Consider the following 23167-nt stretch of genomic DNA (forward strand, 5'->3'; position numbering starts at 1 on the left):
TGCAGGAAGCAGAAGCATCCATATGCTGAGCTGACCTGATATCTTAAGGTTTGTTGTTTGCTGAGGCTGGAGTAGGTCCAGGATCCTGAAGAACAGCTACAAAGGCACATCCAATCTGGGGACTCTTATCTCATGTGGGCACCTAGGATGCTACCAGAGGTGACCTGGAATGTGTAAAGAGATATGGCAGAACTCGGGGGACAAGCGTGGAGGGCAGGGGAGGCAGTGGGTGTGTTCTTAGCCCTTCCTGTGAAGGTGAAGGGCTTGGGCAGGAGTGGACACAGCCAGCAGGTCAGCACCTGGCTTCGCAGCTGATGTTGCAGGCGGGGCTTTGGATCTTATAAACCTAAAAGCCTCGTTGAAACAAGGACTGCTGAGGAGGGGTGGGATCCATCAGACAAGGTGGGGCGCAAGCACTTTTGTCAACAGCTGGACCTAGTGAGGAAGGCTGTGAACTAGGTCTGCTAAGGGAGAGCTACCATAACCTGAAGCAAAGGCATGGTGTCTAATGAGCAGTTGTCTGGGGGACGGTGTCCTGGAAGAAGCTTTCCCCAGTATGACTGGGGACCTCTCGCAGGTGCCTGTACATGAGCCCGTGTAGCTGGGAAACACAGAGGAGGAATTGGAAATGCCTGTGCAGTTGGAGAGCCATGAGCTTATTGGGACTATAGAGATGTGATGAGGTAGTTTACACTCACCTTTGAAAGGTTATTGCGATCGGGAGAGGATCCCGATGACTGGAAAAAGACAAATGCCATGCCTGTTTTCAGAAACAGGTAAAAGGAGGATCTGGGGAACAGCAGGCTGGTCAGCTTTACCTTAGTTCCTGGGAAGGTTATGGAGCAAAACCTCCTAGAAGCAATTTCTTGAAGGGTCAAGGAAGTGATTGGGAGCTGCCAGCACGGATTTACCAAGGACAAATTGTGCGTGATTGCCCTCTGGGATAACTGGCTATGTGGGCGAAGTGACAGCAGTGTATGTTGTACGTGTTGACTTTAGTAGGACTTTTGACACAGCCTCCTGTAGTACCTTTATAGCCACATTGGGCACATGTGGGCTGATAAGTGGCCAATAAAGTGGGTGGAAAATTGGCTGAACTCCCCAGCTCTGAGTGGTGGAGAGCAGTACAAAGTCCAGCTGGCAGCTGGGTGTCCCTCGGAGGTCGATACTGGATCAATGCTGTTTAATTACTTTAATAACAACCTGGATGATGGGATGGAACATGCTCTCAGCAACTTCATCAAGGGTATTAAATTGGAGGAGAACAGTTGATAGTTAGGCTGGAGGCAGGGCTGTGTTCAGAGCGACCTTTACACATGGGAGAAATGGGCTGCCAGGAAGCTCACGAAGGTCAACAGAGGCAAATACCAACTCCCGTGGGACACGCCGGCCTTGAGCAACAGGCCAGGCTGGAAATTTCAATGCCATCTTGTCTGTAAATATTTCAAGTGTGTGTGGTTCACCATCGGTGTTCCCCCCCAGTGCTGGGGTATTGGGATCTATTTCTGCTGGCTGGAATAAATACGTCTCATCGCTGTAAAAGTCATTCTGGATCTGTTTGTCAGTTAAGGGAGGCAGGGAATCGATATCTAACGCTGTATTTTAACTTGCCGCATGCAGTTTTTTCCTTTGAATGTAGATTGGGAGGTCTTTTCCTGCTAAGCGACTGTGTTTATGCATGTATTTGCGTTAGATAGGTGGCTTTTAGGTTATTCAGTAGTGATTTTTGGTTTGTCTCTTCTCGGAATGGGACAAAAAGGACAAACAAAGCCAGCACTGTAATTCTGCTATAATACATAACACTGGCTTTTGAGTTTTCTGGGGTTGTCTCCCCCCTTTTTGTTTTTTAATTTTTTTTTTTTCCTTTTAATGAGAGCTGTCTGTTTTAATATTCCTAGGAAGGCTTCAGTACGAGTGCATCCTTTCCTCTTAAAAAGCAAAACCACCATAGCGTTAGTTTGGACGTCATTGCGCACGGAGTGTGTGTGCTGCCAGTGTACATCATAAGCAGAAGTGGAAAGCCATGATTTTCTGCTGGCATGTGTCCTAGATGTCATGAGTTATTTTTGATCAACTTTTTGAGAAGCTAGAAACTTCGGGGTATTTCATAATTCCATGATTCACCTCCTTGAGGTGATTGTTGGTGGATTGAGTCAACTTGAAATCAGTTGCGATGCGCTCTACAATGGCTATGTAGATTTACTTAATGAATTCTTGATGGGGTGAATTCCTTTTTAAGCTGAATTTCAAAATTGCCTTAATACCCCATAAAATTGAAACAATGGAAAATCTTCTAGTTCTCCACCTGCTTCTTTCCATTCCTTTTCTCATTGTTTTGGGGCTCTACATAGATCTGCACCTGCATCACTTAATGTGGGTTTCACTTTTTGTCGACCAAAATGTGGGGAGATGCACAGTTGGTAAAGCAAAGAGAAAACGATACAGACTTTATTGTTTTGATTCTGTTAGGGATACAGTACCATGTATTAAAAGGATTAAAAAAAGGTTTTGGAGAGCTGCCATTGCCATGCTGTGTGTGCATGTGTGATTCCCCCCCTTCCTGTTGTCATCTTTCAGTTAAATGGTGCTGGAAGTGTCAGTTCTGTTGCTCTGTGTTCTGCTGACCCGGGAAATCCAGTCTCTGCAGGGCTGAGCATGTTATTTTCTCGCTTGCTGCTCCTTGCTTTTGTTAGAGTAGCAGTTGGGGACTCTCTTAGGTCAAGGCCAGTTCAAACAGGTGCAGTTCTTTAGTCTAACATTTTTGCATGTTTCAGATGTGATGCTAATTTGTAAGTTTTCTGGTGCTCTGCATAGTTGTATAAATTGTAAATAATTTTTTAAAATTAAAATTTCTAAATAATTTGTCTGAATGTCCATGGCCAAAAACCTGTATTGGCACAACCTGCTGGTGTAGGTGAGTCGTACCAATTTGTCAGTTAATACAGACGGGTTTTGACCCTTACGGATCGTGATCTTGCATGGGGACTCGTTCCAGATGTGATTCAGGCCCCTGCTTGGCTCGTTGTTGAATTTCTTAGCCATTAAATGGAAATACATTCACCTATGCAAATTCAGCCCCTTCTTTTATTCAAGAGACCTGTACATGAAGTGTCTATTTTTGCATAACTCTCTAGAAGTAGTTAAATTAACTTTTTAATATAGAGAGTAATTAGCTTTCAGATTTTCGGAGTGTCACTGCGTTTGAGTGTTTTTACTCTACGAGCTGTGACCTTCATCCTTAGATTTGTATGGCTGGATAATCTTGGCAAATACAATATTGTTTTATATAACATTAATGTATATTTTTATATTAATATAATGATTTTTCATGAAAATGGGAGCTTTAGACATTTCCAGCCCAAGTGGATGTCCACATACCAGGTTGAGCCTGTCTGTTTCTCCACTGCCAAGTCTATAGGAAAACTTCTTGAAGTACCATTGTTCACTGACCTGACTCCTGAGTTCACGTTGTTACACTTATTTACAATGAAAAGTTAAAAAGATACCCAACTGTTTCATAGCATCTGTTATCTTAAGTTGATACGAGTTATTTAAATACCTAGCAGTTGCTGGAATCCATGTTTGGAAGCGACAGTGAGGGTTTGGCACTCGTAAAAAGTAGCATTGGCAAAGCGAGGGTGACGGTGAGTGTAGTTTTCTTTCCCTAGCTCCCTTACAGTTCGACTGTTTCACAGAGCCACAGGGACAGTTAGATCACATAATCTAACTTCTTTAATACAACAAGATCCTTATGTTTCATCCTTACGTTTCATCCAGATATTTTTTGTCACATAAAGTCACGTGAATTAAGACCAAAGAATTTCCTTCCTCGGGAAACAAAGCAACTCGGCCTCGTGGCGCACCTCGGAGCATGTTATCCCAGGTTGGAAACTTGGTGAGGAATGTGAGGAGATGACGTAGGTGGGCAAAGTCCTGCTACGCAGCAGAAAAACCTCCACCCTCCTCCTCTTCAAATATTCTTACTAGTTTTTAGACTGAAAGAGAAGTCCTTTCCAACCCCACATTTAGTCCTTATTGCCTGAATGACAACAGGAGCGACTGTTCTCTAGCCCCACTGCTCTGTTTTCAGCCAGACTTGGCCAATTGCTGATGTGTCAAAGGAAGACATCCCTTCTCTGCAGAGCTTCTCTAGCTCTTTGTGCTTCGGGTAGAACATTCCTTCGTAATCCCTGCAGGATTAAGTTCATTCTAGTCGTACGGAGCCGTAAGGCACAGAAGGGGCTGCAGGCAGCAGAGTGTGAGGAAATGCTGTGGGTGGCTGACATTGTCTCTCGATGTTAAATCATGTGTGTTGAAACCACTGAAATAACTTTCCCGAGTGTGACTTTTCCTTCGGGCTTGCAGCAGCCTTCCCTAGCAGCAGGCTCTTTTTAAAGACAGGTGCCTGGTCATACTCTGGACGTGTAATAAAATAATGTTTCTTTTAAATGGCGGCTTCTTGTCCTGATGGTGAGTGTAAATTACTTTTTTTTTTGTTGTTGTTGGTTTTCTGGTTTTGGAGACTTAAGTCAGGGTTTTCCTGCAATGTGAGGATTGTGGCAAGTACCATACTTCAACGAAAAATGGTTTCAACTTGATTATATGCGCCCAATATTGTTGAATTTCATTGTATTTATGCTTTCTCACCCTCTTTTTAAACTGGCAAAGACTTTAAATGCTTTTGAATGATTTTTAGTGGGGCAAAGGGAATAAGCATACCGCATGAATTCATGTTTGCAGGATAGGGGTGATATTTAGGAATTACTGTCCAAAAACAAGAACTAAGCCACTTTTTTGGGTGTGCAATTCTGGTGTTTCTTGCACTTAATCAATGGTTAATTTGATAAAAAGATGCAACACCAGATATTAATACATCCTAGTTTAAAGAAACCCTAAATAACGTTCCTGCTTTCTTGCAGACCAACTAATTTTATTTCTTAAAAACTATTTGGTAACAGTTAGAGAACATTTTATTAGCTTATGAACCAAATGTTTCCTTACATGAATGAACTTGAAATTTCATCTTGAATGACCGTGAGGTCAAAAATATCCCAGCTTTGCACGTAAAATCAAGATCCAGACATGAAAGAGTTCAGGTTTCCCAAGTTACGAAACTATGATGCACTTATTCGTCAGGCCTTTTTTTTTTCCTGCTCAAAATAATTTTCCCCTGGGAAATTTGACTACTTCAGTCTCATATTTCATTATGTTTTGCAATATATTTATGATTGTCATAAAGGATTCCTGTATAAACTGTCCCGAGGTTAAAAACAGCTCTGTTTTGACTAATCAAGGGAAATGCAGTTACAAAGCAGCCGAGAACACCGGCTTCAAGGAATGCAGACGGCTGATCCTGCCGGTCCTGCGCTACTTACAGTTTTCTTCATTCACCAAAACGTAGATCAAACACAAATTTAAGTATTGTATGACTTGAATTACGTGCTGTCTTGCCAACCTTCTTGTAAAACCCCATTTAAAATACAGAACAAAATCTAAAACTGCTCTAAAATGGTTCTAATTTATGGAGCTGCTACCGTACAATACACTTTCCTCATGCTGGAGCTTGTGGTCGTTCCAAGTCTGAGATTTCTGTCGTTTTTTCGAGTAAATTTGATTTGCATGGTATTTTGTAATTCTACACTAGGGCCAGTTGAACACTTTTGTTTTTCTTCTCTAGTGTAAACCTTTTAACTAGAAGGTTTTCAGGGGATATCTTCGGCTTCCAGCTTGTCACAGGTATTGGTATGCAATTAGTTTAAGTGGAATTTGTTTTGTATGGAGGGAAAAAACCCCTCTTGGTGAAATATCGAGCTCCATATCCAGGTTTTGTGTAAACCAAGTATCCTTAACATTTAGCTCTGATTATATGTTTTCAAATAAAATTAGCTGAGAATTGGAAAATACCTGCCTTTGCCTAAAGTCTTCCCAGATTTACGTTTCAATGACAGCTGCCTCTATTCTTCTACCTTTTCAATATTGATAATAGATTTCAGTTATTCCTAGCAGTTATTTCTACATTTATTTATACTTTGTACTTCTGCTAAAAGAAAAGTAAGTTCTTATAGAAGGATGCTGTGTTTTTTAGGTGTTTGCTAAACGAACTGAGATATTGGGCTTTCATAGTTCCTTTGGAACAGGAGAGTGTAAAAGAAGTTGTTCTGTAATATTAGATGAAATACCTTGAATGCTTCACAAAGTAGATTGATTTACAAGTGTCTCAGACCACTTTCCCTGTTCGTATAGGGGAGTTTCATATGGCACAGGCGTGCAGCCCTTTGTATCCACCCGAGCTGCACAGGGGGATTTAGGAAGATGGGGTGTAATTATCGGAGTTAGACTATGGCCAGCTCTTTGGGGCTATCATCAATCTGGAAAGAATTAAGTGATCACGATGCGTTTAGACTTTAGTTTTACGTCCTGCTGGGGAGACTGAGGCTGTAATGCCCTGTCAGCGTGTGGGTGCTCTTTGTGGGTGAAACGGAGCAGACGGGGCAGAACGAGCCTCTTCAGAGCTCCTTTTGTTTGTGTTTATTGAGTTAACTTCATTATAGGATGTTCCTGAGAATTTTTTTTATTAATGTGTCACCATAATTATTGTGTAACTGATTTAAGTAGATTTAATTTTCTTTTGCTGGTGGCATAGCCTTACGCTTAGTAGTTTACAGTACAGCCTGAAGAAAACTACTCTGCTTTGGCTGTTGAAGGGATAAAGAGGGAATAGCTTAAGCTCTTGAAGAAAGAGCCTTGCCACATCTAGGTATTTGAACCTTGTTCCTGTTATAACGGTGATAGTGTCAAAAGCTTCTATTTTAAAATAAGCTGAGATGGTGCATCTCGAGCCCCTGTGTGCACATACGGCGCTGATGTTCATGTGGAAGGACATCCGGCGATCGGCACCATTTGTGTGAAGTGGGTCTTACATTGATGGGTGGTTCAGGATGTTGCTCTCCAGTAAGTCTGTCTAGATGCATACGGCCAAATTCTTCCCTAGGCTATACCAGTGGAAAGCTGATGAGCCTTTAATGAATTAAATGGTATTTACACCGGTAGTCCTGGGAACTGAATTTATCCAATAAAACTTGGAAATTTGAACACCGCGTATGTGAAGTCCACCAGTCCACCCACCCTGGTTGCTAAGCTACTGATATACAGTTGTCAAACAATTTCGCTTTTTTGTTGCTCATCTAACTCTAAGGACTGTCTAGCAGAAAATCCTTTTAAGTAAATTATTGAATTTATAATGCTTTGCTTTTATATTAATGGATTTTTTTTTTCCCTTTCAGAGCATTCAGTCAGAAAAGAGCTGCGATAGAGAAAGAATATGCACAGGTAGGTTCTGGAATAATTTTAATGTCTATGGCATTGTTCTCTTGAGGTAACTTATTCATTAGCAGATTTTCCACAGTGTGTGTTTTTTTGGTTAATCCTTTCCATAATTTGCTTAGTATGAAAGTGTCTGGTGGAAATTCTGGATGAGAAAGTTTGGCCTTCGCAGGATTTAAGCCTATTCTGTGTTTTCGTGGACATTTTGACTCGAGGAAGTTCTTGGGTACAGAAGACATTTTTAACATTTTTTTTTTTTTTTTTTCAAATTGTTATAAAGTCAGTCAACTCTCTGTGAGGTTTTCTCAGAAGTTAGGGCGAAACTTGAGTAAAAAGTAAAATCAGGTCAATTAGAGGAGAAGAAATGTGTTCTGGCGTACTCAGTCCAAAATAAATTTACATTCACATTCTTTAGTAAGAGCAGCTTCCCATTATCTGAAATAAAAGCAGCCAGATTCGGCCTCATGCTTGTGTTAGGGAGCGGAATGAACTTTGATTCGTTTGTGGGAAAGGAGGGAGGATTGATTTTTCTCCATTGTTCCAAATTAGAAAGCATCTAATAAGGGGCAGCTGCCTGCTTAACTTATGGTAAAGGCTCTTGGAGCTTAAGTCCAAGTGCAAGAGATTAAAAATACACTAATTTATTTTAAAATAGATTAAAGGTAGATTAAAAATACAAGCGAGGGAGCTCGTGGAGCTCAGTGTACAATAAATACCACTGGAAATGTGCCTGATGTGACAGCTGTTGATGTTGGGGCAGTGACAGGAGTGAAATGTGAAAACCCAAGCTGTCGCTAGGATGTTTCCAAAAGTAGTTGGTGGGCGGTTGCATTAGGCATCCTCGTAGTCATCAGTGCCGCCGCGTCACCCATGAGAATATACAGAGCAAATGCTTTCTGTGGGCCAGCCTTTACCGTCAGTTTATGAAGGAGGGTTTCTCTATGCTTCCAAACTGTGATGGACACACTTTCTAGTCCTAGATTTTCTGCGTCAGCCCAAAACTTTGCTGAAAACACTTAGGAAATCAAACGAAATTTGTACTGAATTTGATCCAAACACTCACAATGGTGCTATAAGGGTCTGCAGTCACCGGTGCTCCAGTTCTTTCATTGTACGTGAATTTACATTAGCATCCATTGATTACATCGGCAGTTTCACTTAATTTGATTAAATAAAGCAATTTTTCGATGACAGAATCAATATACGCCTAATGAAACTTTGATTAAAAGTATGTATTCTTTAGTGATTTTTGTGATGACATTGTAGAGCATTTAAGATCCATTCTTAATACATTCATCCATTCTACACTGGGAATGTTTTTTATACGCAGAGGCACTTAGAGCAGTCGCTGCATTTAGGGAATAGTCTTCATAAGTTGGAAAAATAATTACGTTCTTAAATTCTGAAAGCTCAGTCTTAACAACCGAGGCTTTCAGATACTTGCATTTAAAACCCCGCAACTTTCCAGCAATACAGCTGCACCATTTGAGATTCACTGAATGGCTGCTTACATGAATGAAGTCTTGTGGGATCGCTTCCTCCGTTTGCCGATAAGTGTGCAGTTAAAGAACAATGTTGGATGTTTCTTCTTGGGCCTGTAAAAGGATTTCTGTTTTTGAGATGGTAATAAAATTTCACATAAAGCCTTTTGGTGAGAGAAATTGTAATCAAAATAAATGTGAAGTCGTATTCATCAGCAGTGGGAGATGCCTTTTAAACCAGTTATAAAAGGAACTGGAAAGTCTCAGCAGTTAGTTTCTGAAGCAAAACTTCGAAATCTTTTCACAGATTCTGTCCGAATGCCTTTTGTCACCTTAGGGAACGCGGAATATTTGAACTTATGAATTTTTGGCAAGCTAAAAAAAAACAAAGTGGAAGGGTGGATGGTGAAAATAAGTTTCCCAGAACTGACTGCTTTGTTGGTTCAGAAAATTTGTATGCCGATGCACTGCGCTGGGGTGCCAAGTTTTTATACAGAGTGCTTTTGTTTGGAGAAGAACCTGTAGAAATTCTAGTGAAACACCATGCTTTGGTGTTTATAATTTATCCCTAATTACATGGTAAGTGGCTTGAAGGCATGTGATGAATTACAGGATCTGTATGTAAATTGCCCAATGTTTTATTTTATCGAGGGATTTTTTTACTGACTCTTTTCACCGTATTGTACCTGCTGCCGTTGAAGCTTTCCTGAGCTGTTTTTCTGCTTATTGTCTGCCTCCAGTAGGTTCTTTCCTGGCTTTTCTAGGCTGTGCTGTGGTATAAATGGGAGAAGGAGTTGACATATCAGCCCTAGTACTGCAGTTCTTCAGTCCTTTCTGGATCTGGTGTGAATCTACACTGAGCTATTTTGCTCGTACGTTCAGTACTGAGTTATTTAATAAACACCTAAAGGCTTAGCTTAACATTCAGAATTGAGAGTATAGAAAGGCTTTCATTTCCCTTTAACGGTATTCCTAGTAATAGCATTTAAAATGCATTTTAAAATTATTATTAGTATCTGTTCTCCTTGATTAATAAGCTAGCTGAAATCGGCGGCTAAGAGTACTCTTTTGTTAGGTTGAACTTGGTGCCCGCGCGCTTTTGCTGCTACCTTGTAAAAAAGACGTTTACCTAGCATGTTAAATAGGTAAAATAGGAAAAAATATTCTGAGATTGTAATTACATTTCTGCTGTCCTTTCTATTTCCTTTAATTTCCTTTATTATGTCCTTTTGGCTTGACAACAGTCTTTCCCAGTCTGTCGCGTCCTGAGAACACAGAGGCGACCTTCCTAGTCGTGTTTTGTCATGCTTTGTTTTTGCTCGGTGTTTAGCCATTCTTGTTTCAGAGTAAAACGTGACTCTGGGCAGCCAGCGTGGTGTATCTTCCAGTTTGCAAGTGACCTCAAAGCGCTCGAGCTGGGGAATGTGCTACTCGTTTCAGTGCATGCTAATTCACTTGCTAACTGTTGTACCTACGCTGAAGGCATCGATAATGTGGAGAAGAGGTAGGAAAGTGTTCTGTGAGCTGCACAAGAGCTTTAAATTTGAACAGAGTTGCAAGTAGAAGTTTCTTTTTGCATGAGAAAAGAGAGACTCTAATTGTTAGGATTATTATTTTTTCCCTGTCTGTTTTTTCTGGAGGTCAAATTAACACTGAAGAGACGTGCGTGCTCAGTAAAAACAACTGTCTTATCTGTGATCGGGAGAGGGGACAGGTCACTCACTCGGTGTTGATTGCTGCTTCTTGTTGCTTAGTCTGTTGCAATGAGAAACGATACACTGGAATAATTTTACTATCTTTTATTTTCTCTGCATTTTAAATCTCATATCCACACATTCCTATTGGCAGCAATAAGTGAAGTTGTATCAATGACAATAATCAGGAAAGGAGACTTAAAATAAGACATGCCAAAGGAAGAAGCAGCCTGTCAGAGCAGCCGATGGAGGGAGAGGAGATGGAGGGGAGAGAGGAGCCGTAAAGGCAAGGGGAAAGGTGGATGGAGGCAGAGGGTGTGATTGCCTTTACCAGCTTCCCCCGTGTCTCACCAGACTTGAAAAAACACTTCTTTCAAGACATTGGAATATGTGAATACCTACTTTCTAGAAAAGGGATGAAAATGTGCAATATTCCAATAGCAATTTTTTTTGTATATATGACGTGTGTGTATATATCTGTATGTGCTTTATATAAAATATACATTGGATTTATATATTTATATATCTAAATACTACTTATGGGCTGCAGGGCCCAAATAATTGCTTGATTACTTTTTTTTTTTTCCTTACTATATTGGTTTTCCATTGTTTAAAATCGTAGAATCATAGAATGGTTTGGGGTTGGAAGGGACCTTCAGAGCTCATCTAGTCCAACCCCCTGCCATGAGCAGGGACATCCCCAACTCAATCAGGTCGCTCAGAGCCCCGTCCAGCCTCACCTGGGATGTGCCCAGGGATGGGGCATCGACCACCGCTCGGGGCAACCTGGGCCAGTGTCTCACCTCCCTCAGCGTAAAACATTTCTCCCTTCGATCCAGTCTGAATCTCCCCTCCTTTAGTTTAAACCCATCCCCCCTTGGCCTGTCACAACAGGCCTTGCTAAAGAGGTCGCCCCCATCCTTCCTACAGCCCCCCTTTAAGCCCTGGGAGGCCGCAATAAGGTCTCCCCGCAGCCTTCTCTTCCCCAGGCTGTTGGGTATCAGTAAAACAAAGCTGAGGTACCTGCCTTGAAAGTGCTTCTGGTGTGTCAACTGCAGACTTGCTGAGGGTGCACTCGATCCCACTCTCTGTGTCACTGATGAAGGTATTAAACAGTACCAGTCCCAGTACAGACCATCTTCTACCAGAAGATAGAAGCTGACAGTTTCTTTTACCACCTTCTGACAAGGATGCTAGGCAGCTTTACTTAAGATATAGTGGCCTTTTTAACAATTTTTCCCTGGATTAAATTCCTGAGGGTTAAAATCAGAGATTTCCCTCATGCTGTAGTTAACTTGTGCTGTGGCTCATTTTTTTTGCTTTGCTGTTGGGCATCAGTAAAACAAAGCTGAGGTACCTGCCTTGAAAATGCGACAAGCAGCTTCCTGTAAGTTTATTCCCTGTAGCCTGGACAGAATGGGGTGGGTTTTTTTGTGAGCCCAAAGGATACAGAAGGTTACTGTGGCCTTATGGGGAGCAGGAAGAGATGGTAGATGTCAAGGGAGGGTCCCCGACTTGGGGATGAACGAGAAGCGGACGTAGATTGAGTGGTCGGTAGCCTGTTTTGTTCACTGCTGGACTTAAATTATTTGTTTCTTCCTTTGAGGATGACGTTAGAGTTACTGCTGTGGTAAATCTCTCTAGAGTACTTCTGTAATATTTTAGTAGTTTGTCTTGGTTTTGCTTTATGGCTGAAATTGATGACTTTTGTAATCTAGCAGTAATTTAAAAATTACCTGTGAAACTAGCTTTTGGAGGGGTGGGGAAGGTATAATATTAAGATTTAAGCATACTTTATCTTTTAGGGAATTAAGGGCTTTGACTTCTGTCTTCCAGATCATGTAGGGAGGGGTTTAGCTGGTATTTAGCACACATACAGAAACAAGTTTTTTTTCCTCAGGCTTATCTTTTGAAGAAACTTGGCTATCGTTGCACCGTTCCTCTGCAGAGAATGGGGTAAATGGGTAGTTTATGTAGAAATTGCCGTACCGGGCAGCGAGATGAATGGTTGCTATATCTGGATGTACTTGATAGCAGTTAATTTGGAAGACAGCAAATTGCTTTGAAATCCTTCTATGTATGAATTTTTCCTGATGTTTCCTACAGAATTTTGAAAACATAAGAGTGAAATCTTTCTCCATAAACAATCTCACCACATGTCTGCAGGTGTTAGCTTTGTCATTCTTGTCTGGTTTGAAATTTGTGAGCTTTCTTTATATAATCCTTCCCTTGAGGTCTTCAGCATCTTTCCTGTTTTAGATCTCTTTAGAAAGCCACGTCCAGCCTGGCTCGCACCAGCCGTGTGAAGTGATCCCGGGGGCTTGAGGCGATCCACGTGCACAAGATATACTCTGAAGTATATCTGTAGGTTTGAGGTAGCTTTGTTCCGTTTTAGCATTAGTATTTTTGCATAGCGTTTTAATAATTTCTCAGTTGTTCTTTTACTAAATATGAAAAGCCACATTTTTGCCCTCTCTCTCTGGGGAATGTTCACCCAAACCGGAGCTGTGGCCTCACCATCGCAGCCTGGAAGGAGACTTTTCTGTGTGGCTTTTTTCTAGTGTCATTTGTCTCCCTTAGAGGCTGTGTGAATGTGCCACCTCCTTGACTTAGGAGAGTCCATTCCTTACCTGTACAGATATAACAACTACTGAAATCTTATAATCCAAGGTCTGAATGCCTTTCCCTTTGTAGGAATTTCTATAGGAAAAGCCAGCAGACCTGCTGAAGCTTCACGTGTAACCTTATTTTGGATGTTGCTGCCTTAAGCCTTGTTGGCACAGCTAGTTGGGGGAGGGGGAAAAGCTGTATCCAAGAAACCTCCGGATCCAAATGCAAAAATGCTGGAGCCATTCAGGCCTATTCCTGCACCAAGCGATATTCCCTCTCGTGTACTTAGGGGCTGTGAGGCTTCTCTGTTTCTCCCGCTTTGGAATCTTGCTCTGGTTGGTCCCATCTGTCATAGGAAATAAGCAGGTTTGCTTATAAACACACTGTGCTTCTTTCTGAAGCCTTCTTGCTGCTTTGTGAATAAAAATGGGAAAAACCGAACAGATTTCTGGGAGGGGGAAAAATAAAAAGTGAAAAAAAGGTATGCTCTTCTATTAACCTGAGAAACCAGGGAAGATGTAGAGCCTTTACAAGGAGCTGATGCTTTCTTGAGATGATGTCTTTGGTTGACACCTGTGTCATGCTGGCACGTGAAGCACAGGACAGCCTGTGAGAGTCCTCGCCTCCCCTTCCAGCTCCGGCGGGCCTGCCTGGAGGCGTCTCTTACTCCTGAAGCGCTTCGCTACACGCGTGCTTGGTGCGAGTCTGAACTCTGTGAGAACGTGCTTTGTTTGAGCTTTCCTAGTTCACCAAGTGACTCCAATTCTGTTTTGTGACTATTTTGTCCTCCTGGTTAGTTACTCTTTTGTTGTCTTTAGTTGATATAAGCACAGAATACTGAGAGGGCCTTGTGAGGTGCTTGGAAAACTCAGCTGAACGTGGCTTAAATCGATGATTCTTTTGACAACTGTGTTTTGAAGTCTTAGTTACTGGTATCTAATGTTTTTAAATTAAAATTTCATTAGGTACTAAGACAAATGCTTCATGAAAACGTTTTACATCTACCTCTAATGCATAATAGATTAGCAGTCTTCGCATACTGACCTATGACTCCATTCCCAGTGACGCGCTGGCATATAAGTTGAGTGGAAAAAACGGCGGGAAATGTTCAAGAGGGATTTTCATTAAAATACTGCTGGTTTTATTTTTGCAAAAAGCAGAATCCAGCTGGTCCAAACGTTTATTAAATAGTGTTTTCTTACAGGAGGAAGGGCATCTCCGTGTACATGTATCTTGTCTTATGGTATTCCAGTGTTTATAAAACAGAATATCAGTGGGTCAAAAGCTTTCTCCCTTAAGATGTGACTTTAATGGGTGTGTTGATTAGCAAGTCTTTTCCCTCGCTAATATCGCACATTCTCCACGGTACTAATGCGCTGCTTTGTGTTTAAAACATAAGCAAACTGCTGCTTTCCAAATATATGCTACAGATAGGGATTGTGCTTATGCACGATCTTCTGTGATTTGCTTTTTTTAAAAATCCATGTATAAATTTAATCACTGTACCTGACAGTGGGCCTGTGTTACCGCTAATTCTGACACGTCCATCATTCCATCTGCCAACAGAATTTCCTCCTCCCCAGGTTGAATATCTTAGTAGCCCCTATTTCCTCTCTTTTCCGTTTTATGTATATTTTTTTCTTAAAGCCTTCTACACTGATTGTGACTTCTGTTTAGTTATCTGACGAATCTATTTGTCCCAGTCTGGCTACATTTTTGCTTGCTCTAGGTTTTGCTCATTTTTCTCCTTTTGGAGTAATGAATGTATTTTAAAAAGCTAGAGAGAATTGTCGTGTATCTTTGTCCGATACTTCCTCTGCTTACCTTAATCAGGTTAGAGTCAGCGATCTGTAAGGCATCCCCACATTTCAGTCCAAGAATTCAATAATCTGTGTCTGTCTAAATGAAAGTTTAAATAGTTGTCTTGCCGCGTGCTTTTGTTTTCGGTTTAAAAAAACCCTGCCTTTTTAAGTTAAGAAGCTTCTCATGTTCTACTTTCTAGAGGTGTCCTGCAATTAGTAACAGCTCTCAAATAATTTTTCTGAAAGAGTATTTTCTACCAGGGAAAAAGTATCTTTCAAGTGTCTCCTTGGCAAAATAAGCTGTGGGGGTTTTGTTTTAATTATTTTTAATTTTTAAGTTTTTTTAATTCTGTGCCATTATTTAGTTTATGATATTTCTTCTGGATAATCCATGGCGATCTCTAAAAGAGCTTTGGATTCATTCAGTTAAGGTACAAAACTAAGAGGAAAACCTGTTTTTCAAACTGGATTATGAGAAATATGTATTTATTAAGACTCTAAGTGTCTTCATTCCTTGCCGTTTTCCTGGAAAACCTCATATTTGGTGTGGGCGGTGTGTACGCACATGATTTCAGAGACACCTGGAGACTGGGCTGTTTTGTTGGGTTGTCTTAAATCTCTGCTTGCTGGATTTTCCATTTTTCAGGAGAGGATCCGTACCGCTTCCCGGTCGCTGCCCGCTGGGGAGATCATGCATATTGATGGCCTGGCTTGGTCCTTTAGGCCACGGTGCTGCATAATACATCAACAGAACTTACTGGTTCCAGAAAGAAAACACCTGCTTGATACTACCTTTGTATTATATTCTCCTATAGCCAAATCCCATTCAAAACACCAGGATATCAGTAAGAGGTTGAAGAAAATGAAGTGTAAGACTTAATAGCTATTCACGCCATTCTTTCCAACAAAGCATGGAGAATCAACGGCTGTGAATGCTACAAAGACGTGATCTGCTCCATTTCATAAATGGTTAAGAACACTATTGTGAATTTTAGAATAACTTGTCTCTACAAGTTTGACAAATCAGGTGTTATAATGGGATTATTGATACTATTCTGCACTTGTCACAGTTCAACCTCTTAGTGCACGTTTCCCTTTTTACTGCAAAACAAGAAGCTCTTTAGAATTCTCTATATTAAATGTCCGTTTAACATTTAATATAATATACTTTGCCTGGAACAAAGGCTACGGGTCTCCGTGTGACATTCCAAACAATATTATTGGTGACCTTCTCTTTTTATGTAGATTTTGTGTTTGGCCGTTCATGTACGTTTTCTTCTCCAAGAAATACATGTCCGCGCTTAAAGCGGGGAGGGGAGAAGTCAGGTATCTGATTTTTAGGTCTTGTCTCTTCTGTTCTGTGGGACGAAAAACTAAAATGCCTTACACTGAAATATTTGTCCATTTAAAAAATTTTAAAAGGCAGCCTTGTAAAAATGCTAAGCTATCTGCTAAAGTTTTTATGGAATTCTTTAGGTTAAAATAATATTTCTCTAAGAACAGAGCTGGACTGTCAGCTTCTATTTTCAGTGAAAACATCTAGTCCCTTATAAAGGGGTTGCTAAGCTTAGAATTACGCTATTTCTACAAAGAAAGCCCTTCATAAAGGAACTACATTTTTTGCTGAACCGATGCAAGCAAATTTCTCTTAGCCTGCTTTTAGCCGTTATTTTTCTTTCCAATTACTGTGCTCATAAGCATCCACTGCCTGGAATTTTGATACATGCAAGCACTCTGCTTTCAGATGAAAACCTTTATTCTTAAAAGCTGTTCATTTTAACTTGGTCTTTCAGTTTTAGTGAAGCAGGCAGTGTTATCCTTCAGTCTGCGGAGTTATCTGTGAGCTGCTTCAGTGGGCATCCCTGTTTGCTCTAGGTTGGGTGTGTTTGGTTTTTTTTCCAACTGCATCGGCATCTCAGCTTTCTTCTAAGACATTGAATCCAAACAGTCATCCTTCCCAATATCTGCTCTTCTCCTTCCTGTGATTTAAGAGGGTAGGCTAGTCACAGCTCAGTCCTTTAAAAATAAAGGAAGTGGAAACTTTGGGCCTCCGAAGTAGTAGCAACACCAGCACTGAGTCATAAGTCCACACCAGCAATATACTGCTTAGTCTTTTCCACCTCGATTTGGATTCCTTTCTCATCTGTATCTTTTCATGTATCTTGTTCTGGGTATGCAAGAGGAAGGCTCCTCTTTATTTCCTACCTTTCCTTACCAGTATTCCTTATACGCATCACATATTCAGCTCAGTTATTTAAGTCTGGCTTTATGGCACCCCTCTAATACAGATGCTTTGTGCCTGTTTCGTGTAAACCTTAGGAATGACTTGGGAGAAGGGAGTGGGGTACACTTACGCAATATTTTGGAACATATGAAAAATTACCCCTAAGGTGAGGCACACAGTTTACAGTAAAAGAGCTCACGTCCTATTCACATTTTTGGGTTTTCTTTTCTTTCTGGGAACAAATGAAAAAGATTTTCCCAATCGTATTTATTGGCCATTTGTTTCATCCCAGTTCTTGTGCCCTCCCTTCCCTTGATCAAAAACTAGTCCTTGTATCCAAGGGGATGGGTTGGCAGGATTACCCCTCCAACGTTCCTGGGTTTCAGTAGGAGAGGAGATGCCTGAAGCGGGGAAAGACAAGGGAAAATGAAGCAGAAAATGTGTTGGAGGGAAGTGGCTGGGGCAGGTATGTTGGGAGAATGCTCTTGTGGGAAATGGGGATGGAGAGCAGGCAGCGGTGCTGGGGCAGGCAGTTCGTAGGTCAGGAATGAAGGTGGTTTCACTGCTCTAAGTCGTCCATTTTTCAGTCACAGTCACAACTGCCTCTTCTGTTCCCGAGACCTTTGCTGAGTAATGGAGCTCTATTTCTACTCATAATTTTAGAATCAGGATACTTTTGGGTGGAAGAGGTTCCTGGAGGTTGTCTGGTCCAACCTCCTGGTCAAAGCTGGGCTAACTTTAAAGTTCAGTGCAGTTGCTTAGGTCTTCATCCCTTTAAGTTCAGAAAACCTTGAAGCATGGAGATTCCCAAACCTCTGTGGGGCCGTTCCAGCATTCAGTGGCCCTCATGAAGAGCGTGTCTTCATTCTCACGGCCGTCTGATAGCCCAGGCCCTACCCGAGCTGCCTCCGTGGTTTGCAAACGGCTGCTGGGGATTTCTGTGCAGGGATCTGCAAGTTGTCCATAAGCTTATGAATACTCTGAATGTGGGCCGGGTATTTTTATCCCCAAAGCTTCTAGGTAGAGAGGCAAATATTTGGTGGATAAGCATCACTTATCATCCCTTCCTCATATTTCCTAGCACACTGGAGACAAGTCAAAAGCCATTTGTCTTTTAACTTTCTTTTGTCTTCTGTTAGTATTTATACACTTTCTCAGTTTGCCCTGCGTTCTGGAGCCATCAATTGTAAAAAAAGTAAAATCTTTTGTATTCCAACATAACACTGCTTCTTTACCTAATAAGCACGTTCTCTGTCACAATCAAAAGGCCATAATTTAGGGGAAAAAAGCAGTCATGGAATTGCCCGAGAATGGTACTCTGGAGAGGGTAATTAAAATGAAAATGTTTTTTTTTCTTTTAAAAAAAATCTATGCAGAACTAGAGGTATGTAGAGCTTCATTCCTTGTTTTATCCTGAATTTCAGCGGGTTTATAGATGTTAGGAAGACAAAGTTAATTTATTATAACAGGTTTTTATTCCTTTTTTTGATGGGATTTAAAGAAATATTTGTGTGCACCTTCTGCACAGTAACTGGAGTGGTTTTTTGGTCTATGTCTGTATGACTCCATTATAAATAGTGATACTTCTGAGAAATGATTCTTCTAATATTTCTCACATCATGTTACCTTAATTTTCCTGAGGATAAAGTCTCCATTGGTTTAAAAAAAAAAAAAAAAGCTCATTTAACCCACTGTGCAATAAAGTACCTAAATTTGTATGTATGCTGTAAAACAGCTTGAATATACCTTTACAGGAGCGGCTTCTCATCCTTTCAGTTCTGGAGCAGTCCCTGACCCCAGTGGTCCCCATTTTATGCTTGACACTTAGCAGTTTAGTAGATGGATGTAAGGTAAACTGGGCAGACCTTCTTGGCTGCTAAAGCTGTTTGTCTTAGACCGAGGATTACTTTAAAGGGTACAGTAGATGTGTTCTTACCTATTTTTAAAAACTATACTCCCTTCTTCCCCTTTGCAGCCCTGGAAGTTATGCTTTCAGACCTGCACAAACCAGGCCGTGTTGACAGCTGGAAAAAAAAAAAAAAACACAGAGAGAATGTTTAAGGCAAATCTACCGTAAATGATTATTCAGTATAAGACCCTACGTATACAGTGGTTGACTTGTTCAGCTCCATACAGATAAAAGGCCTTTTATCAGCCAGTCCTGCCTGCCCTCCCGAGGAAGAGGAGGGAGAAGGGAAACGCAAGGTTACTTAGTCCAGTGCAGGAGAGGAGTCCAAATGGCAGCTGCAAAGTAATGAAAGATGTGCTGCTAAACTGACCAGTATGGGCTACAGCAAAGAAGTCTGTCGGTACCATCGAGGCAAGTGCGTGTGTGCTGCTGTTCGCACGGCTTGCTGCTTCGGTAAATGTAGAAGTAAATGGCTAGGATGTTTCTTGCACGTGTTACGAAAGGGAGGCTTATTCTTCGTGTCCGCCCTGGAGCCACAACTGTGCAACCCTCTCACTGATGTGCGTGCTTTATGATAAAGACATGGTATATTTATAAAGTGTAGATGGGGAGCTTTTACATCATCTTACTCCTTACCAGTAATACGTAAGCTTTCCTTTAAAAATAAAGTGGTTTGCCCATATTTAAAGGAACTACTGCAAAACACCAGCAAAACCCAGGTATTACATCAGCTTTTAGATCCTAGGGGATTACTTCTTATAATTTACCAGAAAATGGCTGTTGCCTCAAACATTTCTTATGACAGATTTTCAGGTCTTTGTGGCCAGCAGTGAAACCCACCCCAACTGGGTCTTCCCTTACACGTTGTTTTAGAAGAAATAAGTAACGATATCTTAAAAGCTTGTTGCTCTAGTTTTTTGTCAGCGCAGTGCCGAAGATCTTGAAGATGCCAGTTTAGAACTGCTTTAAAGTAAATAAAGAAATAAAACAGTGGAGTTTGGGGTTATTTTTTATGCAAAACCAGCGCTGATGAGGGAGCCTGCTGTCCAGCTGGATTCTGGAAGAAATCCACGGGCCTGATATACAGTCTGTATAGATTATGGGCTCCCTGTGTATCACAGTTTAGGAAGCACCATTGGGGACCATCTTGGGCCAGTGCTTCCAATTTCTCCCCTCCCCTGTACCAGTTTCAGAACACAGTGTGGGCATTGTTTACTGCATTGGCAACATCACTATAATAATAATAATAATAATAATATTTAAAAACCCTGAGGTGTTTTATAGAGTGCTCAGTGAAATTTAAATGTAAGTCAACAGTTGCTTGCTACTTAAGTGAAAGATTTTAACCAAATCATGACGTTTTAGGCAGGTAGATTCAACAAAGCTGCTATTTGCCTTAGCTGGAAAAAACTGGGATAGATGTAAGCACGTGTTTGAAGTACAATACTGAATTGAAGCCAAAATGGGGCAGAAATTTGTGTTATGGCATCCATTCTAATTACATAAAATTCAAATGAATCTCCTAATTACAAGCATGAAATAGGGAAAACATACTGTGCTTCAGTCTCTTGCAGTTTTGGTGGAAACGGCATGGTGGTTATTTTCTTAATCTCAAACTGTTGTGACTTATCTTCGTTTAGTAGTGTTCGTTGGTTTGTAGTCTGTTAGTTACAGCGGCGTACTTGAGAAACTGGGTAATATTTTTCAGTACTTCCCCTTATTTTCCATGAAAAGTAAAATTAGGCTGTGCAATTAGCTCTATATTGGGAGATTTCCATGTATATTAAAATAAATTAACTCTGTACTTCTGTTATATTGAGGAAACCTTTTAAGATGCAGTTTGACTGCTGAGTTAGTGACATGGTCATCCTCAGTAAACTTGGATGCTATGCCTGAGGTAGAAATCTAGTGTAAGTACAGACCAGGAAAAAATCCGTAACATTGATTTGCATTTTAATTTATATATGTAAAATATTCTTTTCAGTCACCAAAGTTGTTTTCATGATTGCATAGACCTTTTCCTCCTATGCTTTTTTTAGCTTTTTAAATATTATTTTGTATTTTCTGCTTGACAGGTATTTTACCGCTGTTCATTTCACTAGCAAGGTACTTAATACACCGCCTTTTGCAGTTTAAAGCGTAGTTTATCATATTTTCAACAAGAATAAAAGCATATTTCATACTGGTTGCAAACAGAAACTAATTGAGTGGGAGGAAGCCTGCAGATTTATGAAAAAAAAAACCCTCAGCGCTGGTTTTCTTAGCCCTGATTGTGTACAAATGTGGTTAAAAGCTTTTTTTTACCTTCTCAAACCATAAAGAGGTAATTTAAAATAAAAAAAAAAATAGTAAGGGCTGGTCACATTTTTTTTGAGAAGTGAAATTGTGAGCTACTAGGTTTCCTGGACTTACTTCTGGTCAGGATGCCAAGTACATCTGTGTTTGCTTTTTGATTGTCTATCCAAATAGGTTAGCGAGAAATCTGCATTTTTCCTTGCAAATTATTTTTCTTCTCTTTATAGTAGTGTCTTGAAAGATATTTGCTGTCTGGTGTTGGTCTTCTGGCTTTGTTTTGTTTTTCCTGATAATGTCTGTTAAGGTAGAGCAAAGCATCTGTATGAATGCCCTCCAGTAAATGTGGTTGAGGTGAGGTTTGTGAGTAGGACTGTGTTTTCTGTGTGTTCATAAAGGTGTCATCTTCTGGATAAGGAGGATAACATACTATCTACCTCTTTGAAGAGAGCTTTCAAGTATGTAACTCTTATCAGGTGTAATGATGATACTATGTAACTTTTTTTAAGAGTATTTGATAATAATTGAGGGGGGAAAAGCAAACTTTTGGGTTGATGTGACCATTTTTAGGCCTTTGATTTTGAAAACATGCTGTAAATATGCACATGCTGCGGTTAGATGGGTAGAAAAAGAAGAAAGCTGAACGAATTAATCCAGGTTGGGGAGGCTATGACAGGACATTAATGAAACCAGAATGGGGTATGCTCCTAAGCTAAATCTTCCATAGCGACGTTCATATATGTAAAAGAGTAGAACATCCATTTTTGGAAAGATCAGCATTCACCTCTACTCTTACATCTAAAGTCTGAGACGTGAAGCTATCCTACAACTGATCCTGCCATGTTCTGCTTCAGTTTTCTTTGCCACCAAGCTCGCCACCATGGCTGTCCTGTCAGTTCTTCCTCATGGTCAGGAAGAAAAGGTTTCATCGCAATTGATGGCCAATGGAAGGCTCTCAAAGGGGTGTAAGAATCAAAGATCAAATGTTGCCTTAAACATGGCTTTCCATTTTTTTCCATCATGATGTGTGCTTTTAAATAAAAGACAAGGCATCAGCATGAAGATCTCCGTTCATCAGCTGTTTAACACTTGCTCTCCCTTAAAAGGGGTCGTGTAGAGACAGACAGCTGAAATCTATCAAAATGTTTATTTCTGATCATTCTTTTAGCCTATAAATAGCATGTTAGAGCTCCTATCTCCTCCATTTAGAAGCAAAATCCCCCTCATAACCTTGACTGCAAGAAAAAAAGCTCAGGAAATTTGAATCTTGGTGCAGACAACTTCTGGAAAGTCTCACGCAGAAGGCTTTTGGATGAGAACGCTACCATGAGTTCTTAGAAATGTCCTTAAGAAATACCAAGACTTTGGTAAAACTACATGGTGTGACTATTTTTCCCCTCCCCAAAGAGATGTACCTCTTACCCCACAGCTATTTCAGGGAACTTGATGCTGTGTGAGATCTGCACTGTTCCCTTTTTCAATTTACAACACCAAAATGGGGTTTCTTGGTAGGAACCAGAAGGGTTCATCCAAGCCATCAGGCTGATGGCTCAGCCAGCTTTCCTTGGGAAGATGGATTTAGGAGTTACTCTACAGCCTTACCTAGTAGCACTTGCACCAGCCAGCCAGAATCATGCTTTGCAAAAAGTGGTTTTTACTAACGATGCTAGTTCATTCCTCTAGAGGTAGGTTTTTCCGTAGAAAAAGAACAAAAAGCATATGGTGTATTGATTTTTATGGGTAGAAATAAGTCTGCTATTCCTCTAAATAACAAAGAAACAAGAGTTCTTGACTTGAAAGCTGATTCCTTTGCCTCTGTAGCAATAATTATA

The 23167-nt window shown here is 40.7% G+C and overlaps 1 protein-coding gene across 2 annotated transcripts in view; it reads left to right on the top strand.

The window, feature by feature from the left end:
- The window catches only part of FCHSD2 (FCH and double SH3 domains 2), a 167410-nt gene that overhangs the window by 27001 nt on the left and 117242 nt on the right, over positions 1-23167 (top strand). For both annotated transcript variants that reach the window (XM_075111324.1, XM_075111390.1), the window contains exon 3: positions 7284-7329. In XM_075111324.1, coding sequence (XP_074967425.1) covers positions 7284-7329 — 46 coding nt within the window. The remainder of the gene's footprint in view (positions 1-7283; positions 7330-23167) is intronic.

Source organism: Phalacrocorax aristotelis, chromosome 1 (assembly GCF_949628215.1).
Source record: "Phalacrocorax aristotelis chromosome 1, bGulAri2.1, whole genome shotgun sequence".
In the NCBI taxonomy this organism is placed as follows: Eukaryota; Metazoa; Chordata; class Aves; order Suliformes; family Phalacrocoracidae; genus Phalacrocorax; species Phalacrocorax aristotelis.